This window comes from Mastigoproctus giganteus, chromosome 1 (assembly GCF_048544385.1).
Source record: "Mastigoproctus giganteus isolate SK-2022 chromosome 1, ASM4854438v1, whole genome shotgun sequence".
Taxonomy (NCBI): Eukaryota; Metazoa; Arthropoda; class Arachnida; order Uropygi; family Thelyphonidae; genus Mastigoproctus; species Mastigoproctus giganteus.
The window spans coordinates 109417687-109441662 of NC_143575.1; the positions used below are offsets into that span (position 1 = coordinate 109417687).

The 23976-nt window shown below is 37.9% G+C and overlaps 1 protein-coding gene across 1 annotated transcript in view; it reads left to right on the plus strand.

Annotated features, from left to right (window-relative positions):
- LOC150091095 (uncharacterized) overlaps positions 1–23976 on the plus strand; it is a 334378-nt gene that overhangs the window by 301066 nt on the left and 9336 nt on the right. Inside the window, exon 15 of the mRNA XM_090374226.1 lies at positions 10496–10588. Coding sequence (XP_090230352.1) covers positions 10496–10588 — 93 coding nt within the window. The remainder of the gene's footprint in view (positions 1–10495; positions 10589–23976) is intronic.

The following is a 23976-nucleotide window of genomic DNA, read 5'->3' on the forward strand; positions in this document are numbered from 1 at the left end:
GCTTTGAAGGCTCGAATAATGCCCTGATCCTTGGGCCGAATTAGTGCAGTTGTGTTCCTTGGCAGAAAAACATGACTGATCATGCCATTTTTTTTTTATTTCAAAACAACTGAAGGATGAGCTGGGAAGTGATCCAACAGCAACAGAACCTTTTCTTCAGGTTTTTTGGAAAGCAAGTGGCATCTCACTGATGGTACAAACTCACTTTCAAACCATGAAGCAAAAATATTACTTGACATCCAATTGTTGGAGCTATTTTTGTAAATCACAGTTAGTGATTTCATACTGATTTGCTTGAAACACCAGGGATTTCGACTTTTACCGATGCATAATGTCTTTAGCTTATGATTTCCAGTCTTGTTTGTGTTCAGTAACACAGTAATATTCTCTCTTTGTTAGTCTACCAAATAGCTTATGAAATTTAAGTACCTGGCTTTCAAAAGTACCCCATTTATCAATATTTATTCACTACACTTCTGCCGAAACCACTTATATAAGCATTGGTCCACATCACTGTTTTCGTAGTCTAGTTTTCTTTCTTTGGAGGCCTACTTCACCTCTACAATGGAACACAATTTTTCTTCCTCTTTCATCCAACCATGGATCATTCCTTTTGGAATTCAACACTGACAAAAATATACTGCATTTTGTTTCTCTACTCTTAACTATTTCAGTAAGCTGTAACTTTCCTTCAACTGTATAATTTACCATTACTTCAACTCCTACTGATTTACTAATTTTGCTGTGTATTTATTTCTGATTCCTTAGAATTTACCATGTTTTCAGAAAGGCAAATCAAAACAAAACTGTCTAGCCTATCACAGTGCCAAAGTGAAGTCACATTATTTCTCCATAAATCACTTCATGTATGTATGTTTTTGACTAGGTTAGTCATTAGCAGGTTTGCTTTCCTAAGGATTACTTCTATCACAAAAACCTAAGTATAACCTGTACCACAAATCTAAGAATGTGGCCAACAAGTATGCCTTTAGGTTTTCCTGTGCTCTGATTAGGTCCATGCAACAACATTGATGATTGCTATTTCTGCATGACAAAAAAATCAGGAATGTCCAGAAAAAGCAAACACGGCATCACTTATACTTATCCTAACATTTTACCTGCAATAAAGCCTTTTCCATATAACGAAGACCTGTTGATACCAGTTCCCCAAAACGTTGGGAATAAAGGAAGCAGTGATTAATATAGCAAAGATTCTAGTGTATTGCAGACTTTGATGGACCACACACTTCAACAGATTTGGACTACCAAACAGAACATTTTTCAACAGAAAAATGTTATATTGGGCAGCAGTGGGAAAAGAGAGAGCAATTTTTATCAGGAAAAGTAATATAAAATATGTTTCACTGATTGACCCTGAAAAAGTTCTTCCACATATTCATGTGAAGTTTTGATTAACATATAATTTTGTTAAAGCTCTGTATAAAGAAATAAGTAGATTTTGCTTCCCTTAGGATTTAGCAAAATTCAATTCAATAGATGTAAAACTGAAAGAAGGAATTTTCATTGGGCCCTTTTACAAAAAGGGGCCCAATGAAAATTCCTTTTTGTAAATGTACTCTCCATATTCAAATTCTGCATCCCTCATGTTTGAGTGGCTCTATGTTTCTGATAACCATACAATGCCCATGTTCAAATTTCTCAAATTTATTTATTATACTAGTAGCATTAGTGAACAAGCAAGTATAGGTTTGGGTTGCTGTGAACAAAACACATCCCATGAGGGTTACCAGTAGCCCTCATAATTCCCCCACACCTCATTTTCCTGGTTGATATAGGTTAGAAGCAACACAGTTCGAATTCTTCGAATAAAGAATTTGTTTTATCTTTGCAATGACTTGTGAAAAAATTTTTAGTCTCCAAAGCTAGCAGTTTTCTTACCCACCTAATGCTGCCTCAGTAGTATCAGCAAATATTCAATATCCTCAATTTAAATGTATCCCACCCTTGTAAAAAAAAAAAGTTTCTTATATTAAGCAGAAACCAAGCTGTGAAAAATTTTACTGCACATGCCTACACTGTATACACCCCATCTTTGAGCCTCTCATACTCGGCGAGGTCGACCACCACGTCACCTACCTCACCCCCCCCAAGGCACTCTCTGTGACTTCACATGCTTACACACTTGAAGGTCACCCCCACACATGAAACCACCACCATCCAGTGCTCAGTCAGTTGATAAATGCTACGCACAGTAGCCGAAAGCTACTACTTCTGCATTATATGTTTGTGTTAAATAAAATATGTTAGATCTTAAATGTTTGTACCTGTATTAGTTTACATGCTTTGCTTAACTGTGCGTACTCTCTCACTTTATTTAAAGTTCTTTTCTCTTGGTTGTTGCATGCAAGAAATTATAATATGTATTAATGACTTGCTAGCTAAAAGAAAACTTCCTACAATCCAATCAAAAGCCTTGTAATTTTCATTTATGACCCCTATTCCTGGCATTCTTTAGACCAGTGAGAATTCCACCTTCATTCATTTTGCCAATCCCTCTCAGAGCTGTATAAACCTCAGTCAGATCACCTCTGAAGTTCCTAGTTGCTAAGCTCTGTAACCCACATAATTGGAGTCTTCCTCATGCAGTTGTCCTGCCAATCTCGTCATTCGAGTTGCCCACCTTTGGACCTGTCGAAGAAACTCAGTCTTTTTTTCAAATGTGGTCTTATAATTACCTTATACAGCAAGATTATGACCTCTCTATCTCTACAGGATAGTGTTCAATAAATCATCAATAGGATGATGGGCTTTCCTGGCTGCCTGCTTACATTGTCCAGAAAACTTCGTGTCATCCTGTATTGTGATTCTAGATCCTTTTCCTCCTCCATTGTTTTAATTCAATCCTACCCACCAAGTGTATAATTTATTTGTGGGTTGCTGTTCCCCAAGTGTAAGACCTTACATTTAGCAGCATTAAAACATGGCTGCCACTTCTCTGACCATCTTTGAAGTTCGTTCTAGTCATTCTGAAGGAGCGCTGGTTGGTACTGATCATTAACATCATGCCTTCTATCCCTTATGAAAATGAGAAACAACAGTGATCCAAGAACCAAGCCTTGATGGAGCCCACTCTTGACATTACACCAATATGAAGAATATCCATTAATCACAACCTTCTGCCCTGCAGGCACCCAGCAATCCATCTTAGGTTGAAACAGGTTGAAATCACTTACCAGTGATTTCAACCTGTTCAAGCTTATACAGTAACCTCTCATGTGTTACAGAGTCAAATGCTTTGCTAAAATCCAAATAAACTATATCGAAATTATTCCCTAAATCCAGCTCGTGAGTAACTGTGTCAAAGTAGCCTGCTAAGTTAGTTAAGCTTGATTTACCTTTAATAAAGCCATATTGTGTGCCATTCAGAATTCCATATCTATCTAAATGGCCCTGGATTGTACTTTTAATCACTGCCTCTAAGTGTTTGCCTACCACTGAAGTCAGACTAACTAGTCTGTAGTTACCAACCTTACTCCTAGAACTGCTTTTATGTTTTGGCGATACGTTGGCACCTCTCCAATCCAAAGGAATCTCCCCTGAGTCTAAAGATGTCCTTATAATTAACCTTAATGGTTCAATACACTCCCTCGTGCTCTCCCTCAAAACTACAGGGTATATGCCTTCAAATTTCCCTGAAAATGGAGTCACCAACAATAGCAAATTCCTGTGGGACCAGAGAAGTCTGCTTTTGGGATTGCCCCTGTGTTGTCTGATACACAAAAGTAAGCTCTGTCATTGAGGAGGGCAGCTGAGAACTTGATGCCCCACATTTTAATTCCTTTGAGGGCATCAACCCTCTTTTCATGCTCTCATACACATCTGCCCGAATGCTGAGTTCACACTTCATTTCCCTACACTCTTTGTACCTAATATACCCAAAGTTATCCCCTTTGACTGTATTATATCCTGTTCCAGATAATTCCACAAACATAGAACAAATGGCACATTTTATAAAACTGTAATTAACAAGAGAACTACTCTATTCAGTTCTCCCCCAAGTGACATATCATTCTCCCTACTTTGAGCCATTTGCTTTGCTGCTCTAGTCTCAGGCACAATTTCCATTTAAATTTCATTTAAATTGAGAAAATCACACTAAACTAAAAGATACCTAAGTCAATAACACCACACTGTGTAGGCTTTGCAGCTTTAATACATATTATGTTACGAAGTTACATTATATATTATGCTGTTGGGTAATGTATAAACTTAGTTTATAGCCTTATTAAAATCACTTCTAATATTAATTATATTCTTAACAGAACTACAAAAAAGAATATGAAAAGGAGTAAGACAATATCAGTGTGATTAATACCAACAGAATTTCCTCATTTTTAGCCAATTTTGGATACCAAATAAAAAATAATTTCACATACTTGATCAAATAAGCAGCAAAGCAAATGGCTCAAAGTAGGGAGAATGATATGTCACTTGGGGAAGAACTGAATAGAGTAGTTCTCTAGTTAATTACAGTTTTATAAATATTTCGGTCCTTGAGGTTGTCACAGACATTCTCTCAGATATGCCAGACAAGCTGTACTTGCTACCTGGGAGTCTAAAACGCTGATAGAACTGATATTCGAGTGACACTCAAGTCAAGTGAACCCAATTTGGCGACGTCCGGACGGTCTGTGACAGCCAAATTGTCTGCTTGCTCCTTCACAATGGTGGGACTGTTAGTAATCCTGGGTATAACCCCCATGTGCAAGAACACTGCGGGTGACCACCCAGGTGTGAACCAACGTAAGCAGGAGTCAAGGTGTGTGACGCCCACACCGTAAGGGGGAAAGCCGCCCCACTATGTTACCAGGCAATACATGGTGTTGGCGGTAGACTCATCAACCAGTTCAATACCACCACTTTGCTTATTGGAGGCTTGAAGTGGTGGAACTCATGTTTAGTCTCTAGAGCTAAGTTCCGATCAACCCTTCCTTATCTCTTCCATCATGCAGTATGATTAATGGCTTTTGAGGTCATGATGAACATCGTGGCGAGATCCAGTATTCCTTACATTTCGAGGGTACAGCTCTAAAACGGTGTTCGCAGGCCGGCCGCTAGTTAGTACACCGGACTGAACCTATTGGTAACTCTCTAGGAAGCTTCCGGATCAGCTAGTGTATAATCTTGCTACCTCTACTCTGCCAGATAGTGACTGGAGGGAGTCCGAGTAGTGTGTATGCGGGGAGCATTGTCGAGGCCACGTTATGTCAAGGATCTGGGTATATTCTTACCACATGTACGCCATATCCAAAAATTTCATTGCTTCATACAGCATGTCCCACCCACTTTTTCTTACTATTGAATACACCATGAATTGTCAAAATAATAGAGCAAGCTTATCTGCGAAAAGATCTAAACCTCCCAAGGACTTCCTAATTCATTTCACAAATATACGTGGTCTCAATTCTAATCTCAACGATGTCCATTTCCACTTGCAGTCTTCCAAACCCCATTTACTTTTTCTGACTGAATCTCAGTTATCAGTTGATTCAACTACTGCTCATCTCAGATGTCCAAATTATTTGCTGTATGATTCCTTTCGCCTCAAAGGTGGTACTTGTGCATATGTCCGTTCTGATATTCCCTGTCAGAGACTTGGCAATTTGGAATCTCCTCTCTTTGATCTTCTCTGGCTTAAAATCTCTCTACCTCATTGTGTAAAATTCATCTGTTGTCTCTACCGTTCTCCCAACTCCACTAATCACTTGGAGCTCTTTGACTTCCTCTCATTGCAACTTGACTTTCTCCAGTCCAACTTTCCTAACAGTGAGGTAATTTACCCTTGGTGATTTTAACGTTCACAACTCCAGCTGGCTTCCGTTTTCTAGTCACACCGACCCAGCAGGTCGAGATGCTGAGGCTTTTGCAATTACTAATGACCTAGCACAGATTGTTCATTTACCTACAAGAATACCGGACAATCCTAATCATACAGCCAATATGCTTGATCTTTTTCTCACAAACAACCCTTCTGATTACAAGGTTGAAGTGAGAGGTCCTTTAGGCACTTCAGATCACAACTTGGTGATCGTCTCTTCTCCAATGGAACCTTTATCTCATATCTATTCCCAATTTCGTGTTGTTTGGCATTACAAGAATGCAAAATGGGATAACCTGCGAGACTTCTTTTCTTCTTCTTTTCCTTGTTCGGATTACTGTTTCAAAACTTTCTGATGTCAACGTTTGCTCAGATCGTGTCAGTGAAATTATTCTTGCAGAAATGGAATCCTTTATCCCACACTCCACTTTAAAATCTCGTCCTTTATCTAAACCTTGGTTTTCCAATAAATGTGCTAAGGCTGTTCAAGAGAAGAATGTTGCATATCGTAATTGGCTTGTTTCCAATTCTTCAGTTTCATTTTCTGCCTACACCAAAGCCCGCAACAATTGTAAAGCGGTTATTAATCAGTCCAAACTAGAGTTTGAACAGGCTAAGAGTCCAAAACTTGCTTCTTGCCCTAATGGTAGCCGAGCATTCTGGTCTCTTGCCAAAGCTGTTGTCTGCAACTTTTGCCCATCTCTGCTCCCACCTCTGTCCAAACCAGATGGTTCTGTTGTCACTTCAGCCAAGGTAAAGCTGACCTGCTAGCATCCCATTTTTCTTCCACCTCGTGTATTAATGATCTTGGTAAAACACCTCCCACCATTCCCAAAACACGCTCCATTCAATGGAGCGTGTTTTGACTCCTGTGTTCTTCCGTCAAAACGATGTCAGAAGGATTTTGACGAATCTTGATGCTAAGAAAGCTCCAGGTGTCGATGGTATTTCTCCATTTGTTCTCAAAACCTGTGCTCCTGAACTTACTTCTATTCTTTTCCGCCTTTTTTCACTTTCTTATTCCAAAGGTGTTTTTCCTTCTGCTTGGAAATTTGCTCATATCCAGCCAGTTCTTAAAAAGGGTGACAAGCCCTCCCATCCAATTATCGTCCCATTGCAATTACTTCTACTCTTTCTAAAGTAATGGAGAAATCAATTAACCGCCAACTCTTAAAGTACCTAGAAACCTTCCGTCTGATCAACGATCGCCAGTATGGATTCCGTCAGTGTCAATCCACTGGTGATATTCTGGCTTATGTTACCCATTTATGGACTAATTCAATAGAAAGGTTCGGTAAAACACAAGTAGGTGCTCTTGACATCTCAATGGCTTTCGATTGTGTTTGGCATAAAGGACTAATTTAAGGTCTTCATAAAGGTCTTCTAAACAAGCTTCATCTTATGGTTTGCCAACTGTTTTTAGTAATTGGTTATCCAGTTTTCTCTCTGATCGCTCACTGAGGGTGATGGTAGATGGCCCTCTGTCTTTTAACTTCTCCACTAATGCCGGTGTCCCCCAAGGTTCAGTTCTTTCCCCCACTCTTTTCCTTTTGTATATTAATGTCCTTCTTCCATTGACTGGAAATCCTATCCATAGTTTTGCCGATGATAGCACATTGCATTCCACTTTCCATTTCGAGAAACCTTGTCCTGCATAATGAGAAACCTTGTTGCTTCAACTTCTCGAAAATCTGCTACCAATTCCTGAAATGCCGATTTTCTGGTAATTCTCCAGTGGGGCAAAGACAACTTAGTTGATTTCAACCCTTCTAATACTCAGTCTTGCCATATATCTAGAAAAAAGGATTCTTCTGCTCCTATGCTTATCTTTGGTGACACTCCGATTTATAGGCAAAATGATATATCTTTTTTGGGGATTACCCTGACTTCTAATCTCTCTTGGCACAAGCACATTACAAATATTGCTTCTTCTGCATCTAAAAAACTTGGTTTTTTAGATGCAGATTTTAAATTTACTACTAATTTTAAACAAAAATATAAAGAAAGCTGGAAAAAACAAATTTTAAGTAATAAAACATCTGTTTAACAGAGTTTAAATAATAGTGTCCTCTTGAAATATAATAAAGTTTTAAATCAGAAAACAAGGTGTGTGTTTACAGTGACACTTGTTTTCATTTTACATATAAATCATCGGCGAAAGTAAAGAAAGCCTGCACAACAATGACAAGAAATTTTGGATAACTTACTCAGAAAATTAGTTTCCCGATACGGCACTCTAACGCTGCTCACTTGATAAACAGACGGTAGGTGTTATTGTTTAGAGCAAAGTTGAGAACGATATATTGATTGACAGGTAGGCATGGCAAACGATGTGCTGATTGATGCACGAACACAACACACGATAATATCAGTTTAGTATCACTTTAGCAGCACTAATGGTAACTTGCCCTAATCACACATGCCCTAACCTTTTTTCACTGTTGCAGTATTTCATAATGGTGAAAAAAGATCAGGTTACCTCGACTTGAATCCCATGGGAGCTTGAATCCCTCCTGAAGTGGAGGGGGTAACATAACCTTTTTTCTTTAGAATCAGTCATATTTAGAAATACATTCATAAAAAAATAAATGTTTTTACGACTGTATTTTTATTTTCTTGTTCGATATAAATATATATCGAATATAAATATGCCCTAATGGTGAAAAAAGGTCAGGTTACCTCCGCTTGAATCCCTCCTGAAATGGGGAGGGGGGATAACCTAACCTTTTTCCTTTAGAATCATGGGTGGACTAGGACATAAATTGTTTATTAACAAAATATAAATTTTTTATTACTGTACTTTTATTTTTAAACACACTTGTGCGGATACATACATATTATAATGTCAATCAGCACCTTAAAAGATTCATCACTTAAAAGATTTATCACCTGTTCACCGTTCTTTACTGGTAAATACACATCATAATGGCAACCAATGACTACATAGTAGCTTGTCGTCTGTCGCGCCCGCCACCAATGATTTCATCGTTTGCCATGCCTACCTGTCAATCAATATATCCTCGATTTCGGTTCCAGACCAATAACACCTACCATCTGTTTACCGATCGAGCAGCGCTAGAGTCCGGTGTCGGGAAACTAATTTTCTGCGTAAGTTATCCAACGTTTCTCGTCGTTCTCATGCAGGCTTTCTTTACCTTAGCCAAATTATCTTATTTTTGTTACTGTTAGTGCAGAAGAAGATGCTTTCTTTACAACAACATTAGTGCAGAAGAAGAAGAAGGCTTTCTTTACCTTAGCCAAATTATCTTATTTCTGTTACTGTTAGTGTAGTGGAAAATTCATATGCTTCTTCATGGTGCTAACATGAACTTTGAAATGTCAAAAATAAGTATTTTTCACATTTCCCCAAAGCTCCAGGTATTCAATCATTTGGACATTTAATTATAATTAAAAATTATTCCTTAATAATTACAAATCATTTGGAATAGTGTGTTCAAGTATGGAGACCTCACCTTAAAAAAGACATTGTGCTTCTTGAAAGGGTCATCCAAAGATGGGCAACTCAAATGGTGAGATCAGCAGAAGGATGACTGTATGAGGAAAGACTCCAATTATGTGGGCTAGAGAGCTTGGCAACACTCCTCAGAGATGACCTTATTAAGGTTTATAAGCCACTAAGAGAGATTAGTAAAATGAATGAAGGTTGAATTCTCACTGTTATAAGGAATTCCAGAACTAGGGGTTATAAATTCAAATTACAGGGCTTGAGGTTTAGATTAGATTGTAAGAAGTTTTCTTTTAGCTAGCAAGTTGTTGAACAAGTTGTCTTCACAGGTAGTTGAGGCTGACAGGTTGAATAAACTCAAAAGTCAACTGGATGATCTTTGAATTTATTCAAAGATCATCCAGTTGACCAATGTGAGGAGGGGGAGCTCATAATTTGTGTTTTCTTATTTATTTGGGTTTTTTTTTTTTTTTTTTTTTTTTTTTTTTTTGCCAGTGCAGCAAAAGCCTGTGACTTCCTTGCACTATATGATGAATACTATTACTATTATTAAACAACTTCTTCGCACAACTTTCAGTCATGGCCAGTAAGACTATAATATCCCATGCAATCTGGGCCTATCGAAAGCTTTATGCTTCACTGTTTTGAATAGATTGATACATTTCTGTTGAAAATAGTGAGGAGGGACAGCCCACCTTTCCCTCAAGAAAATTTGAGAAACTTTTCTGTGATTCACAACAGCATGAGCAATAAAAATAGAAGACATCAGGAAAAATTTGGTGCTAATGTGAACTTGATAAAATTTTTATTGCATAATAGAAAAATATATTTTCTTTCTTTTTGGTTTTTAAACATCTTATTTTATGAACTAATTCTTTCAAGGCTTTTATTGGCTGTGGTCTCTGAAAAAAAAATTTATACATTTTTTTTTAGTTAATTATTTTTTTTTATTCACATGATATTCTAATTTGTGAAAAATATATATCAGTTATCAAAATCACAAAAATAAACCCGATTTGGCTGAGGTGATTTTTGTTTTTGGCATGAACTCAATGTGCAGTTAATTAAAAAAAATATGTGCTCTGGATTCCTTTTACCAAATGGCTTATATTAGTAATTTTAATAGTATATAAAATATTATATTTAGTTGTAATAAAGTTAAGAACAGATTAACTAGATATTCCTTACAGGGTCATTGGGATTGTTATGTCCAGAAGATAAAATGGAAAATCTTGTAAATATTATTATGCAACTTCAAACACTACTGTTGAAAACATCAGCTGGTAAGTTCCAGTTTATTATTTATGATATGAAAATGTATTGCCGCTAAAATGTTTTGATAATTATTTACAGAAATTTTCTAAAAAACATTTCATTTTAAAAAATTAGAAGACAGATCTCTGTTATCTAGTAATCATCCCAACATCTCTATTTCAAACCATATCTATAATGGAGGGATTATTAATTTTTTATGGCACTCTGATATACCTCTTACTTTAGTGATTGCCAATATAGTTTTCATCATATTGAATCACAAGAAATATACTTGTCGCCAGCCTATGAACAATGTAGTGCTTTGGAAAAGTCAATAGAAACTCAAGAAAGAAGTTATTGAATTTGAAATCATTTTAATGAGTTTGACCTACAGGCATTGAGTAGGTTTAGATCTTATGGTCTCTCCTCAAAATTTTACAATTACTTAGGATGTTTACTTACTGTTTATTCTTAAATTTTGAGCTTTTTTTGTAAGTCAAATTGACAATTAAGTAACTTGTCATTATCATTGTAACTACATTCCATTTCAATGTGTTTTTTTTTTTTTTTTTGCTGAAGTTTGCCGTTATAAAAACATAGGCAGATAGTTGATCAAAGCGAAGTCCAGACAAGGTCATTTGTACTAAAACTCTTAATGCAGCTAATTATTTAAGATATACAAATTCTTAAAACACTTGATATTTTTTTTAATAAGAACTGTGTTCTTAATAAAAAAAATAAAATAATAATAATAATAATAATATAATAAAATTATACTGAAGTCCACAGCACTTAAGCATTATTTTTACTGGTTCTATTAGAATGAATGTTGTATGTGTGATTTCTGCTAGAAGTATAGTATTAGCAGTAGTTAGACACAGGTTTCAATAATCTATTTGTCTAATTCTGTAATTTTATGAAATGTGATAATTATAATTCCTTTCTTTATAATGCACCTTAAAAAAAAAAAAAACAAAAAAAAACCATGAAATGCATTTTTTTCCCCCCAGAGTAACAATGTGTCCTATGTATTTAGCTTGTTATTTTTTGAGAACTTTATTTATTAAATAATCTTTAGTCAGATGGCAATATGAAAACAAAGCTTACATTGGTTGTGAATTAAGAATCATTGTTGGTTGGATCTCAACCAGTGCAGACATATTAGCGCATTAGTAGTGGCAAATGACACAAGAAAGCAAGCTTATACAGAGCAGCCAAAATTAAAAAAAAAAAAAAAAAAAAATGCCCATTCCCATTTCACCCATCCATTTGCTCCAAAAGTTTTTTAATCTATTCATTGAATCTATTTGAGCTATACTTCCACAACAACAACAGATGGAAGTTTGTTCCAGCAATCAACCACTCGCTGACTAAAGGCAAATTGCTGCACATAATCTGCAACATAATCTGAGCAAGAGGAAGAAACCCATCAGCATTGAGCTTGCTTGGTCCATTCGAAACCTTAAAAACCTCAATTAGATCACCTCGCAGATGGCCCAGTCTCCAGGCAGTGCTATTTGCACAGCTGAAACTTTTCTTGGTAAGCATATACCTTTGTTCATCTCACCAATCTCATTGCCCTTCTCTGTACTCATTCCAGTAGATCTACATCCTTCGTAGAGTGAGACCTCCAGACCTGTATGCAGTACTCAAGATGTGGCCTGACCATTCCCTTATACAATAATCACCTCCTTATCCCTTAACCTAGCAAAATTCCTGTATATCATTGACAAAACCCCATAAGCAGTCCTGGCAGCTTCTCTGCATTGCTCAGATAGTTCATATCAAAATGTACAATTACGCCCAGGTCTATTTCATTTTCCATTACTCAGAGTGCAACACCACACAGTTAGGATGTTACTCTGGGTTACTGCTATCCATATGCAGTACTTAGCATTGTCAATGTTAAACTTCAATAGCTATTTCTCAGCTCATCTGCCTAACTTTTCTAGATTCTGTTGCAGTAGCATACTGTCATTCTTGTCATTAACCACCCTGCCAACCTTTGTATCATTAACAAACTTCGATATTAAGCCTGATATGTCTTCATCAATATCATTGATTAATATAGAAAACAACAATGGGCCCAACACCAAACCCCTGGGGGACTCCACTAATAATATTAGTCCATGAAGAGCACTGACTATTGATTACCAGCCATCCGTACTGCTACTGGAGCATTCAGAACATCTCCTGTCCAGAGTTTATACGTCAAAGCTGGTGAACCACCACTATTGCTCCGACGAAAGCAACTGTCGTTAAAATATACCTTTAAACTAAAATCCCTGCCAGACAACCCAACGTGGACTTGCGTTTTTGAGCCACGATGGGAAACGCTTTATAAAACCTGTCAGACTGCTAACCGATCCTTTGTTTGGCATCCGTGTCCAAGAACTTCTCAGGGAGCTCAATATCACGGTAGACAATGTTGCCCACTCACCAAGGCATCTAATTCTACCCTGGCATGCTCGCTTACCATTATGTGACTTCTCCATTAAAAGTTGGGGTAAGTCCATAACTCCATTCTCTGTCTACCAACAACTCTATGCTGCCAACCGATCAGATTACTCTGATTTTTTGCCTGTGTTTACCGACGGCTCGAAGTCAGAGTTGTCTGTAGGATCTGCTGCTGTCTTTCCAGATAGTACTATATCTGGGAAGATTCCCAACGAATGCAGCATATATACAGCTGAGTTGTATGCTATTGAGCTAGCCTTGGACCACATTAAAACCCGTAAGCATCAAAGATGTATGGTGTACACTGACTCTTTAAGTACACTACAGGCTTTATCAGGGATGAGGTATAATCCTCATCCGATTGTGACCCGGATTCAGCAGACGTTACATTCCCTGTTTGAATGTTCATTCGATATCCGTTTCTGCTGGATCCCAAGCCACATTGGGATCGGGGGAAATGAACTGGCAGATGCTGCGGCCAGATCACCAGAACCCCAGAACACTTATTGCCTGTTAGTCTCCTATACAGACTACAGGCAGCTAATACACACTAAATTATTGTCCCAGTGGCAACAATCTTGGCATGAGCAAGTCACAAACAAGCTCTATCAGATAAAGCCTGTAATCGGACATTGGCAGTCTAGTCTGTGCGGGAATCGCAGAGAGGAAGTTGTTTTAGCTCGCCTCCGCATTGGACACAGTCATCTTACACATGCATTTCTGCTGAGGGCGGATGACTGTCCTATGTGCGAGAACTGCAGCACCATTTTAACCGTGTGTCCACGTTTTAGACACAAACGTGATTTATTTTTTACCGCTTATAGTCATCTGGCTGAGCCTTATATACTCAGTCAGATTTTATCCGACAATGACCATGTGTCTTCTGTTTTTAGCTTTTTAAAATCAATAAACGTTTTTGCTTATATATAAAATTTACATTTTATTGTGATTTATCTTATATATTTGTTATATATTTTGACATAGTGACCTAACTAATTAGGTCACTGAAAGTTTAAATTTTTCTAAATATGACCTGGTCTTGGCGCATTATAGCCTAAGTTGCTAATGCGCCAATAAAATCTAAACCAACCAACCAACCATTGATTACCACTCTGTCTTTTCCTACTGAGCCATCCCTTTAACCATAGCGGTAACTTGCTCTTAATGCCACAGTGCTCCAATTTGTATAGCAGTCCTTTATGTGCAGCATTATCAAAAGCTTTCCTGAAATCCAAGTACAGCAGACTCTCGATTTACCAGGACCAGATTAACCGGGACACTGTAACTCCAGATAAAATAAATTAAAAATAAAAATCAACCAAAAATCATAAAATTCAAGTAATAACTAGAATAGGTATAAACAGATGTTTTGCAGGTCGTAATTAAACAACAAGAAGCTTATAAGTCATAATTTGGAGATTATTATCTTGCAACCCTCGCTGTTTTCATCCCCACAGCTAAAAAAAAAAAAAGAAAAGGTTTGCTTTAGTGTGTCGTCTCAACTGTTGTGTCAGTCACACTGCTAAAGGACATATTTTGTTTCATTGTAAACAAAAAAATTCTTACATTCTGACATAAATGTCAGAATGTAAGAATTTTTTTTTTATAGTAACTATTTTTTAATTTAATTTTTTTGTTGCATTTGCGAAAATGATCCGCAAATGCAAGAGTTGTGCTTTCAATTAAACAAAAACTTCAAATTATTCAAAAGTTTGAAAATGGTGCATCTGTTAATTAAATGTCTAAAGAACCATTGTCTTCACCCCTGCAGCTAAAAAAAAAGAAAAAAAAAAAAAAAAAAGAGAGACCAAATGTTCAGTTGGTTTTAGTGAGTCATGTCAATTGTGTTCAGTCACACCGCTAAAGGACAGATTTTGTTCCGTTATTTATGTCAGGAATGTAAGAATTTTTTTTTTTTATAGTAACTATTTTTTTTTTTATTTATTTATTTTTTTGTTTAGAAATCGCAAAAATGATCTGCAAACGGAAGAGTTTTGCTTTCAATTATACAAAACTTCATTTTATTCAAATGTTTGAAAACGGTGCATCTGTTAATTGAATGTCTAAAGAATCATTTTAATGTTGGTGACCAAACCGTACATGACATTGTAAAAAATAAAGGAAAGCTATTAGATTTAAAATCGACATCGTAAAAAATAAACGCTAGTACTGCGTGGTAAGTTTTTTCTTTTTTATATATCGCCATACTTTTTACTTAGGTTGCTGAACATTTTTTGATACAGTAAAGTCCCCAACTTATGTAGCTTCAGACTAATGTTACGTTATTTATATATTTTTTTTTTATATGATGAAGATTTCAGTGAAGGGGACACTCATTTCACCATAATAACTTAAAAACCCACAGAATTCCAGCTATTGGTATTATTGCAAATGCAATTGTATTGCATTTGCGATAATACTGAAAATGCAATACAATTGAGTTTGCTACCCGTTTATAATAGATTGCACTAACGGAAAATCCCAGTAACCTGGAAAGTGCAAATTGTTTTTATTGTATTATGGCAGTGACTTCCAGAAATGTGCTTAAGTAAAATGCGAGCTTGTGTGGGGTGATAATAGTGAGTTTTTGCCTTAACCCTGTGAAGTTCTTTTCAGAAAATTTAATTTTGACTGTTATCATGGTACTGACTAAGTGACAGTGATACTAGTAAATCTACCAAGAAAAGGAATGCAATCGATTTGGATCAGAAAATTAAAATAAGGATGTATGAAAATGGCCAAACATTAACAAGTATCGTGCAGAATTCAGATTTGTCAGTGGCAATGGTGAACACGATAATAAAGCAGAAAGACAGAATACGAGAAGTGGTGAAGTGGTTGGCAGCAATGAAGTTAACTTAATAACCAAGGCTACGAAGTACAAATCAGTTTTTACAGTACAATAACATGCATTTTTTTCTTCCTTTTATGTTTTATTTTCTTATGCGCCACTCTGGCTACTTCACCGCTATCCCCAGATAAAGTTTTTAATTGAACTAATTAAAAATATAGAACTATTTTTCTTCATTCTTCTGAGGGTATTATGTGGTTTTTGTAATTTTCGCCTATCAGGGATATAGTAGCAATATTTTATTAGTCATTTCCAAGTTAGTTACATAAAATTCAACTTACGTAAGAAGTACTGGAACGTATCTCTTACATATGTCACGACTTACTGTATTTTTGCACTAACTGGGAAATCGATTATCCGGGAACTTTTTTTTACAATCTATCCCGGAAAATCGAGAATCTACTGTATACGATATCGAAATAATTTTTTGCATTCAGTTCCTTTGTGACCACATAATATTATTCAGTGAAATTGACCAGACAAGAGTTCCCCTTAACAGACCAATGCTCTGGCTCCCCTTAACAGACCAATGCAAAAGGCTCAAGCTAATGGAAGCGCTGTGGCTCAGAGCAGAACTGAGGGGGGCAGTTGTCCTCTGACTCACAGCCTTATAAAATGCACTGTTTGCTTGATGTTTGCAGAGCAATCGGGTACGGGACATGATACTGCCAAGGGGGATGTCTTTGTGTGTGCGCGATGCAAGGAGTGTATCGATATCAGGCAACAACTCAGCGTTCTTGTGGGCCTATATGAGAACTTGAAGGACAGGGTGGATGCCCTCGAAGAAACTAAATTGAGGGGCCCATCAAGCTCTCAGCTGCCCACATCAACGCCAGAGCTTGCACTTGGGCATCACGTGACACAGAGACAACCCCCAAGGCAGAATGCGCTGGTCCCGAAGGAACTAGTAGTTGTTAGTGACTCTATTGTCAGGGAAACGGGGAACATGCTTTGTAAAAAAGATAGGTGGAACAGGACCAGGGTATGTCTGCCAGGGGCAAAGGTTGATGACGTTGTAGAGCGAATATCATCTTTTAAGGGCACAAAAGGTGATATAGTTGTACACGTTGGCACTAACGATATTAAGAGTAGGAGACTGGCAGAATTACTTAACAAGTACAGGTCACTGTTGAACAAAAGCCGAGAATTAGGGTTGAATTTGAAAGTGTCTGCAATTCTGCCCAGACACGATAGGAGGGAGTATATGATGAGAGCCTTGTCGATCAATTTGGCCCTGGAAAGATTGCGCAAGGCTCAAGGGGTAGAATTTTTTTCAGCCTGGACTGTACTTGTTAACAGGAGAGATTGCTTCTACAGGGATGGGATACACTTAAATAGAAAGGGTGCAAGAATATTTGCTGATGCTATCGAGGCAGTGTTAGGTGGGTCGGAAAACTGCTAGCTTGGGGGGAGACAAAGACCAATAGATTGACAGTAGCCACTGGCAGAGGTGAAAGAGATTCTTGCACTGCTTCTATTAGAATGAGCAGAAGCCTGAAAAACAAGATGCATGGTATTTCAGAGACTGCTGGGAGCCATTGCGGTACAAGTAAACACATGGGTTGTGTTAGGGTAGCTAAGAACAGAAACAGGTGCAGGTATACTTGCGTGTACACCAATGCTAGGAGTTTAGTAAATAAATTTGATGAATTTGAGGTATTGCTCAAAACATCAAAGGCAGATATTGTTGGGATATCAGAGACGTGGTGTCACACAGATATAAGGGATGCAGAAATGCAATTTGGGGAGTACAACGTCTACAGAAAGGATAGACAGGATAGGAAGGGGGGAGGGGTTATGCTATTAGTTAAGAAACACATAAAAACCAAGGAAGTGAAGCCAGTCGACATCACTGGACAGTGCAGTGTTGAGTCAGTTTGGTGTGACATAAGCATTGGGAGATCAAAATTGAGAGTAGGAGTGTGCTATAGGCCTAATGACTCTGATGAGTATAATAAGGAACTGTACAGGGAAATAGAGTGGGCCAGTAAATCAGAGAGTCTTATAATGGGAGATTTTAATTTCCCAGATATTGACTGGAATTTGGGGGCTGGTTACTCACACACTAGCAGGGCTTTTGTGGATTTATTGGATGATTGTTTTCTACATCAGCATGTTCGGGAGGCAACTAGAGGGAGTAATACTCTTGATTTGATTATCAGCAGTGATTCTTCATGCATTAAGAATCTGCAGATAAATGAACCACTAGGTGGCAGTGATCACAGTGTGCTGAAGTGGGATTTACTGAAAGAGGTAACTACCATTAGGGGTAAAGGGAAGGGTTATTGCTTCCGTAAAGGCGACTACGATGGACTGAGACAGTATTTAAATTCTATACAGTTGGACCAACTGATGATGTTACCAACAGCAAATTCAAAATGGGAAGCATTCAAATTACTTATCTTGGAAGCTACTAGGCTTTACATACCAACTAAGAAATATTGTTCAAGGTTTAGGCCAAAATGGATGTCAGATGAACTAATGAGGCATATGGCAGAGAAGAAAAATGCATGGGATACTTACAAATTAACACATGACACAGAAGCCTATGATAGATACAAGTTGATATGCAACCAAGTTACAAAGGAGGTTAGGCAGGCGAAGGCAGATTATGAGAAATCCTTGGCAAGGGATGCAAAGAAAAACAGCAAAGAGTTCTTTACTTATGTAAACTCTAGAAGGAAGGGGATGAATCAGATTGGTCCACTTGATATTGATGGGTCAACTGTTGATGATCCTGCTCAGGTAGCTAACAAACTAAATGAATATTTTGCATCGACATTCACACATGAGGAGTTATTCAGCAAGGGGAATGCCAGAGGTGTATTCAACTCTAGCAGTAAGCTACAGAATCTTGAAATAACTGGGAGTAAAGTGGAGGAGAAACTGTTGAAGATAAACACAAGAAAGGCACCCGGGGTGGATGGGATCTATCCAGTTATATTAAAGGAGGCAGCAAAGGAAGTAAGCAAACCCTTAGCCATAATTATGAGAGCTTCCTTGGACTCAGGGGAGGTACCCATAGACTGGAAATGTGAAAATGTGACCCCAATTCACAAAGGAGGATCAAAGGCTGACACAAGTAATTATAGACCTGTGAGCTTAACTTCTGTTCCAGGAAAATTAATGGAGGCACTGGTTAAAGAAGCACTGCAGGATCATTTAGACAAGACTTCAGTTATAGCTCAGACACAGCGTGGTTTTGTTAAGGGGAAGTCTTGCCTGACCAACTTGATTGGATACTATGATGCAGTCACAAAAGAACTGGATGCAGGGAATAACTTTGATATTATATACTTGGATCTTAGAAAGGCTTTTGATACTGTTGCACATGGAAGACTGCTACACAAATTGGAGCAGTGTGACATTGGAGGCAAATTGCTGCTATGGATAAAGGGGTGGTTGAGGGGGAGAAGACAGAGAGTGGTAATCAATGGACACTGCTCATCGTGGACTAATGTTATTAGTGGAGTCCCTCAGGGCTCAGTGTTGGGTCCATTATTGTTTTCTGTATTTATAAATGATATTGATGATGGTATATCAAGCTTAATGTCCAAGTTTGCAGATGATACAAAGGTTGGCAGGGTTGTCAAGGACACTACTGACACTATGCTGCTGCAACAGGATCTGGAAAGGTTGAGCAGATGGGCTGAGAGGTGGCAAATGAAGTTTAACATTGACAAATGTAAAGTACTACACATGGGAAAAAGCAACCCCAGAGCAACGTATCAACTCTGTGGTACTACACTGACAGTGGTAGAGAATGAAAGGGACTTGGGGGTGATTGTGCAGGCAGATATGAAGTTCTCTGAGCAGTGCAGATGGGCTGCAAGAGTAGCTCATGGAGTATTGTCAATGATATACAGGAATTTTTCCAGCAGGGATAAGGAGGTGATTATTCCATTGTATAAGGCAATGGTCAGGCCACACCTAGAGTACTGTATACAGGTCTGGAGGCCTCATTTCAAGAAGGATGTAGAGCTGCTGGAACGAGTACAGAGAAGGGCAACAAGATTAGTGAATGGAACAAAGGGGTACTCTTACGAAGAAAGGCTTAAGTTTTGCAAATTACAGTGTCTGGAGACTAGGCACCAGCGAGGTGATCTGATAGAGGTGTATAAAGCCTTGAATGGTTTAAGCATGCTCAATGCTGATGGGATTCTTCCTCTAGCTCAGAAAAATCACCTGAGAGGGCATAAATTCAAATTGAGGAAAGACAGATGTAGGATAGACGTGCGGAAATTTGCCTTTAGCCAGCGGGTGGTTGGTTGGTGGAACAGACTGCCATCCCTTGTGGTGGAGGTTGATAGCCTAAATAAGTTTAACCTCAGCTGGACAGGTATTTTGAACGAACAGAGGGGTGAAGTGGAAGTGGGTTTTTTTTTTGGCTGATGCTGCATAAGCTTGCTTTCTTGCATCAAATGCCTCTACTAATGCTGAAATGCTAATGCTCTGTCTCAAGCCTAATTGCAACCTTATTTAGATAATCCTGCACCACTCCTTCTACTAGTGACTCCATCATTTTCCTTGGAACTTACGTTCCAAGGAAAACTAACAGGTCTGTAATTACTCATGTCACCCTTTGATCCCTCTTTGTGAATTGGGAATACATTCACACATCTCCAGTCCATGGGAGGCCTGAGTCCAAGGATGCTCTCATAATTATGACTAGGGGCTTACTTCCTTCACAGGCTCCCTTAACATCAAATAAGCTGTACATTCATAATGCTTTGAATAATTAATTAAAAAGCAACATTGTTGCTTTTTAATTCTTATCCACCATTATTCATCTTCGAAAATGTAATTGCATTGCATTAATTACTATACAATGTTCATGTAAACTGACTGTTACCTAACACTGTACTGAGTGATGACTAGACTTCGGATAAATGTATATAACACAAATATTATAAGCAATATTCTTGATCATTTTTTAAAATGTTGATCTTGGAACTATGTAACAAGCCACCATAATGAAATTAAATTAGTATGGGAAAATTTTGCAAGTCAGCGTGGGAAACTTTTTAATGCTGTTTTGCTATTCATTTTCAAGCTATCGGCTATGTCAAATGAAATGTTTCGTTAAACATGCCAAAAATTGAATCTGTACGCTGGTAAAACAGCGTTATAGTGAGTTGTGACAGCATTAGAGTGAGATATGGGTTATAATATAAGAACAGTGTTATAGCGAATCAGCATATAGTAAACTGCATCATAACGAGGGCCTGCTGTATATTGTAAATTTAAATTTTGTAATCTTTCTAAAGTTCAAATTTTAATTAATAATGGTTGCTACATGATCCACTTATGATACAAAGTTCAAGGATATAATGACCCAGCTAGAAATGCCTTTTGGGCATTTCCAGTGTGAGTCATTTGAGTAGCCTGTGTCATGTATTATAAGGTTAGTCTAGGGACAAACCTAGCTCAGCTGATGATTCTTTTCTTTGCATGCAATTAAGGTGGGTACTGATCTCAGATTAGAACTTGGTGCATTGCAAGAAGAATTTAAGCCACTCTAGAAATGGGTGCCCCCCCCTTCCCTGATTTGTGTCCCAGATGAGAATAGCCAAGTGCATACCACTCTTGTTAAAGATGATCTAGTTTGGATGAATATAGGCCAATGCTGAAAAAATGTCACAAGTTAGGTCAGAATGTGTATGCTGAAAGTCTTGTGGATCAAGACGAGAGAATTTGCAAGACTCTAGTGGGGGGACAGCTTTTATCAGCTTGGCCTGTACTTGTAGGTGGAAGGAATCTATTTTGTAGAGGTGGTATTTATTTGAACAAAGGTGGTGCAAGAATTTTCTCCAGTATTATTGAGGATACCTTAAGGGTGCAGGGAAACTGCTAGCTGGGGGAAGAGAAGGGTAATATAGATAGATCCTTGCTTATCTGATGATATGGGTCAAAGTAATGCTTGCACTCACTTCAAGAATTGTTTTTTGTTGCCACAACAGCTGATGTCGGCAAGATGTTCTGAGGATAGCAGCATTTCAAATGAGGGGGAAGATAAAGCTTGGGATACAAACCTAAACAACTTCAAGGGGTGTGTCTACAGTAATGTCAGGGTGTTGTCAGTTAAATGGCTGAATTTGAAATCCTTGTTATGACAACTAATGCTGACATAATAGAGCTAACAGAAACATGGTGCCACCCGGAAATTACAGGGATGAAGAGTCCTACTATGGTATGTATAATGTATTTAGGGAAGATAGAAGGGGTGGTGTCGTGCATATTATCAAAAGCAGCCTGAACATGAAAAGAGGGATAGAGGATGTGATCTAAAAAGTTAACATTAGTAGAGGCATATGATGCAAGAAAGAAAGCTTATACACTGGTGTTCAGAGAAAGTCATCACCCCTTAAAATTTAATTGTCTTCCGAATAACATAAGTATATGGCAATATTTCTTACAGATTGCATCAGTTAGGATTGACATGCATATGTGATGACATAATATTGCATCAGCTGTTACTTTCAGCTATATAAGCATGCTCTGCAAGAGTTGCAGTCATTCCTTGCTTGTGTCAGGATGGTGAGTTACATGCAATTGACGCCACGAAGAAAGAGTGCTGCTGTTGTTTTACATGAGGAAGGATGTTCTTCCCATCATATTGCGTATAGAGTGTCTTGTAATCAGTCGACAGTGAGTAGATTTCTTTCCAAACTCAAGAATACTGGTTCTGCTGGTAGGAAAAAGGAACTGGATGCAAATGAGTCTATGCCAAAACAGGACCGAGTTTTGAAGTGCTTATGCTTTAAAAACCGTAAAGCTTCTTTGTCTGAGCTGAAAAGAGAATGGGAAGAACATACAGGAGTGGTAGCAAGTGCAGTAACAGTCAGAAGAAGTCTCTGTCATTCTCCTCACACAAAAAAATGAAAAAGGCCTGATTAATTTGGTGTAAGTGGAAGTCAGCTATTTTCTCGGATGAGAAGAAATTCAACCTCCATAGATGTGGTGAAGAATACCATCCAGATTGTATTGTGTCTACAGTGAAATTCCATACCAGCCAAATGATATGGGGGTGCATTTCATATCACGGTGTAGGTCACCTGCAGTTTATAAAGGGTTCTGTAAATGCCAATGGATACCTGGCTATATTGGAAGGCAAGTTGCTGCCAAATATTAGAGACCATTTCAACCTACCAAGTAACTGCATCTTTCAGGAAGACTCTGCTCCTTGTCATCAGGAAAAAAGTGTAAGTAGGCACTTCTGTAGTTACTTTAGCTTCATTCCTGCATTAAAGGTTCGACAGTAATGTGTTTACATTTGTCACAGGTGAAAAAATGGTTGGAAGAATGGTCCATTAAAACCCTTAGCTGGCCAGAAAACAGCCCGGACCTGAATCCTATAGAGAACTGTTGGCATTGTGTGGAATCTGCAGTTGCCAGAAAGAAACCAAAAGACCCTTCATGAACTTCAGGAAACCATAATTCTTGTTTGGAACCATGAACTATCAGGTTGATTATCTTCAGAAATTGATCTTGTCAATGCCTCAACGGTGTGCTGCTATCATAAGGGCCAGAGGCAATTCAACTAAATATTAGTTTTCGCCTGGTGAACTTTTCATTTTGTTTTCCATTTAAAATGATAAACTGAAGCAAATTGAGGGCTTCTGATAACATTTCAGGCTTAATTGCCATGTTTACCAAATCTGTTGTATAAAGGTTGCAAATGCTCATTTTGGAATATTTTGGAGCACCTGTCAATGCACTTTCAGCCTTAATCTTTTGTTTATATTTCTATTTGTGCTGCTAGTCACTAATGTAACACACCATCGCAAAAAAGGGTTAAAAATGTGAAATTCCTAGGTGATGCAATTTGAACACCAGTGCATATAGCATCAGGAAAAAAATAAAACAATTTCATCCATTCATTCACTCCAAAAATGTGTCTAGTTCAGCCTTGAATTTTTTAAACTGTCAACTACAACAACAGATGGAAGTTTCTTATACCAATCAACCACCCACTGGCTAAAGACAAATTTCTGCACATTATTCTACAGCTGTCTTTCCTCAATTTGAATTTGTCCAATCGGAAGATTAATTTTGGCAAGAGGAAGAATCCCAAACTGTTCAAGGCCTTACACACCTCAATCAGGTCAC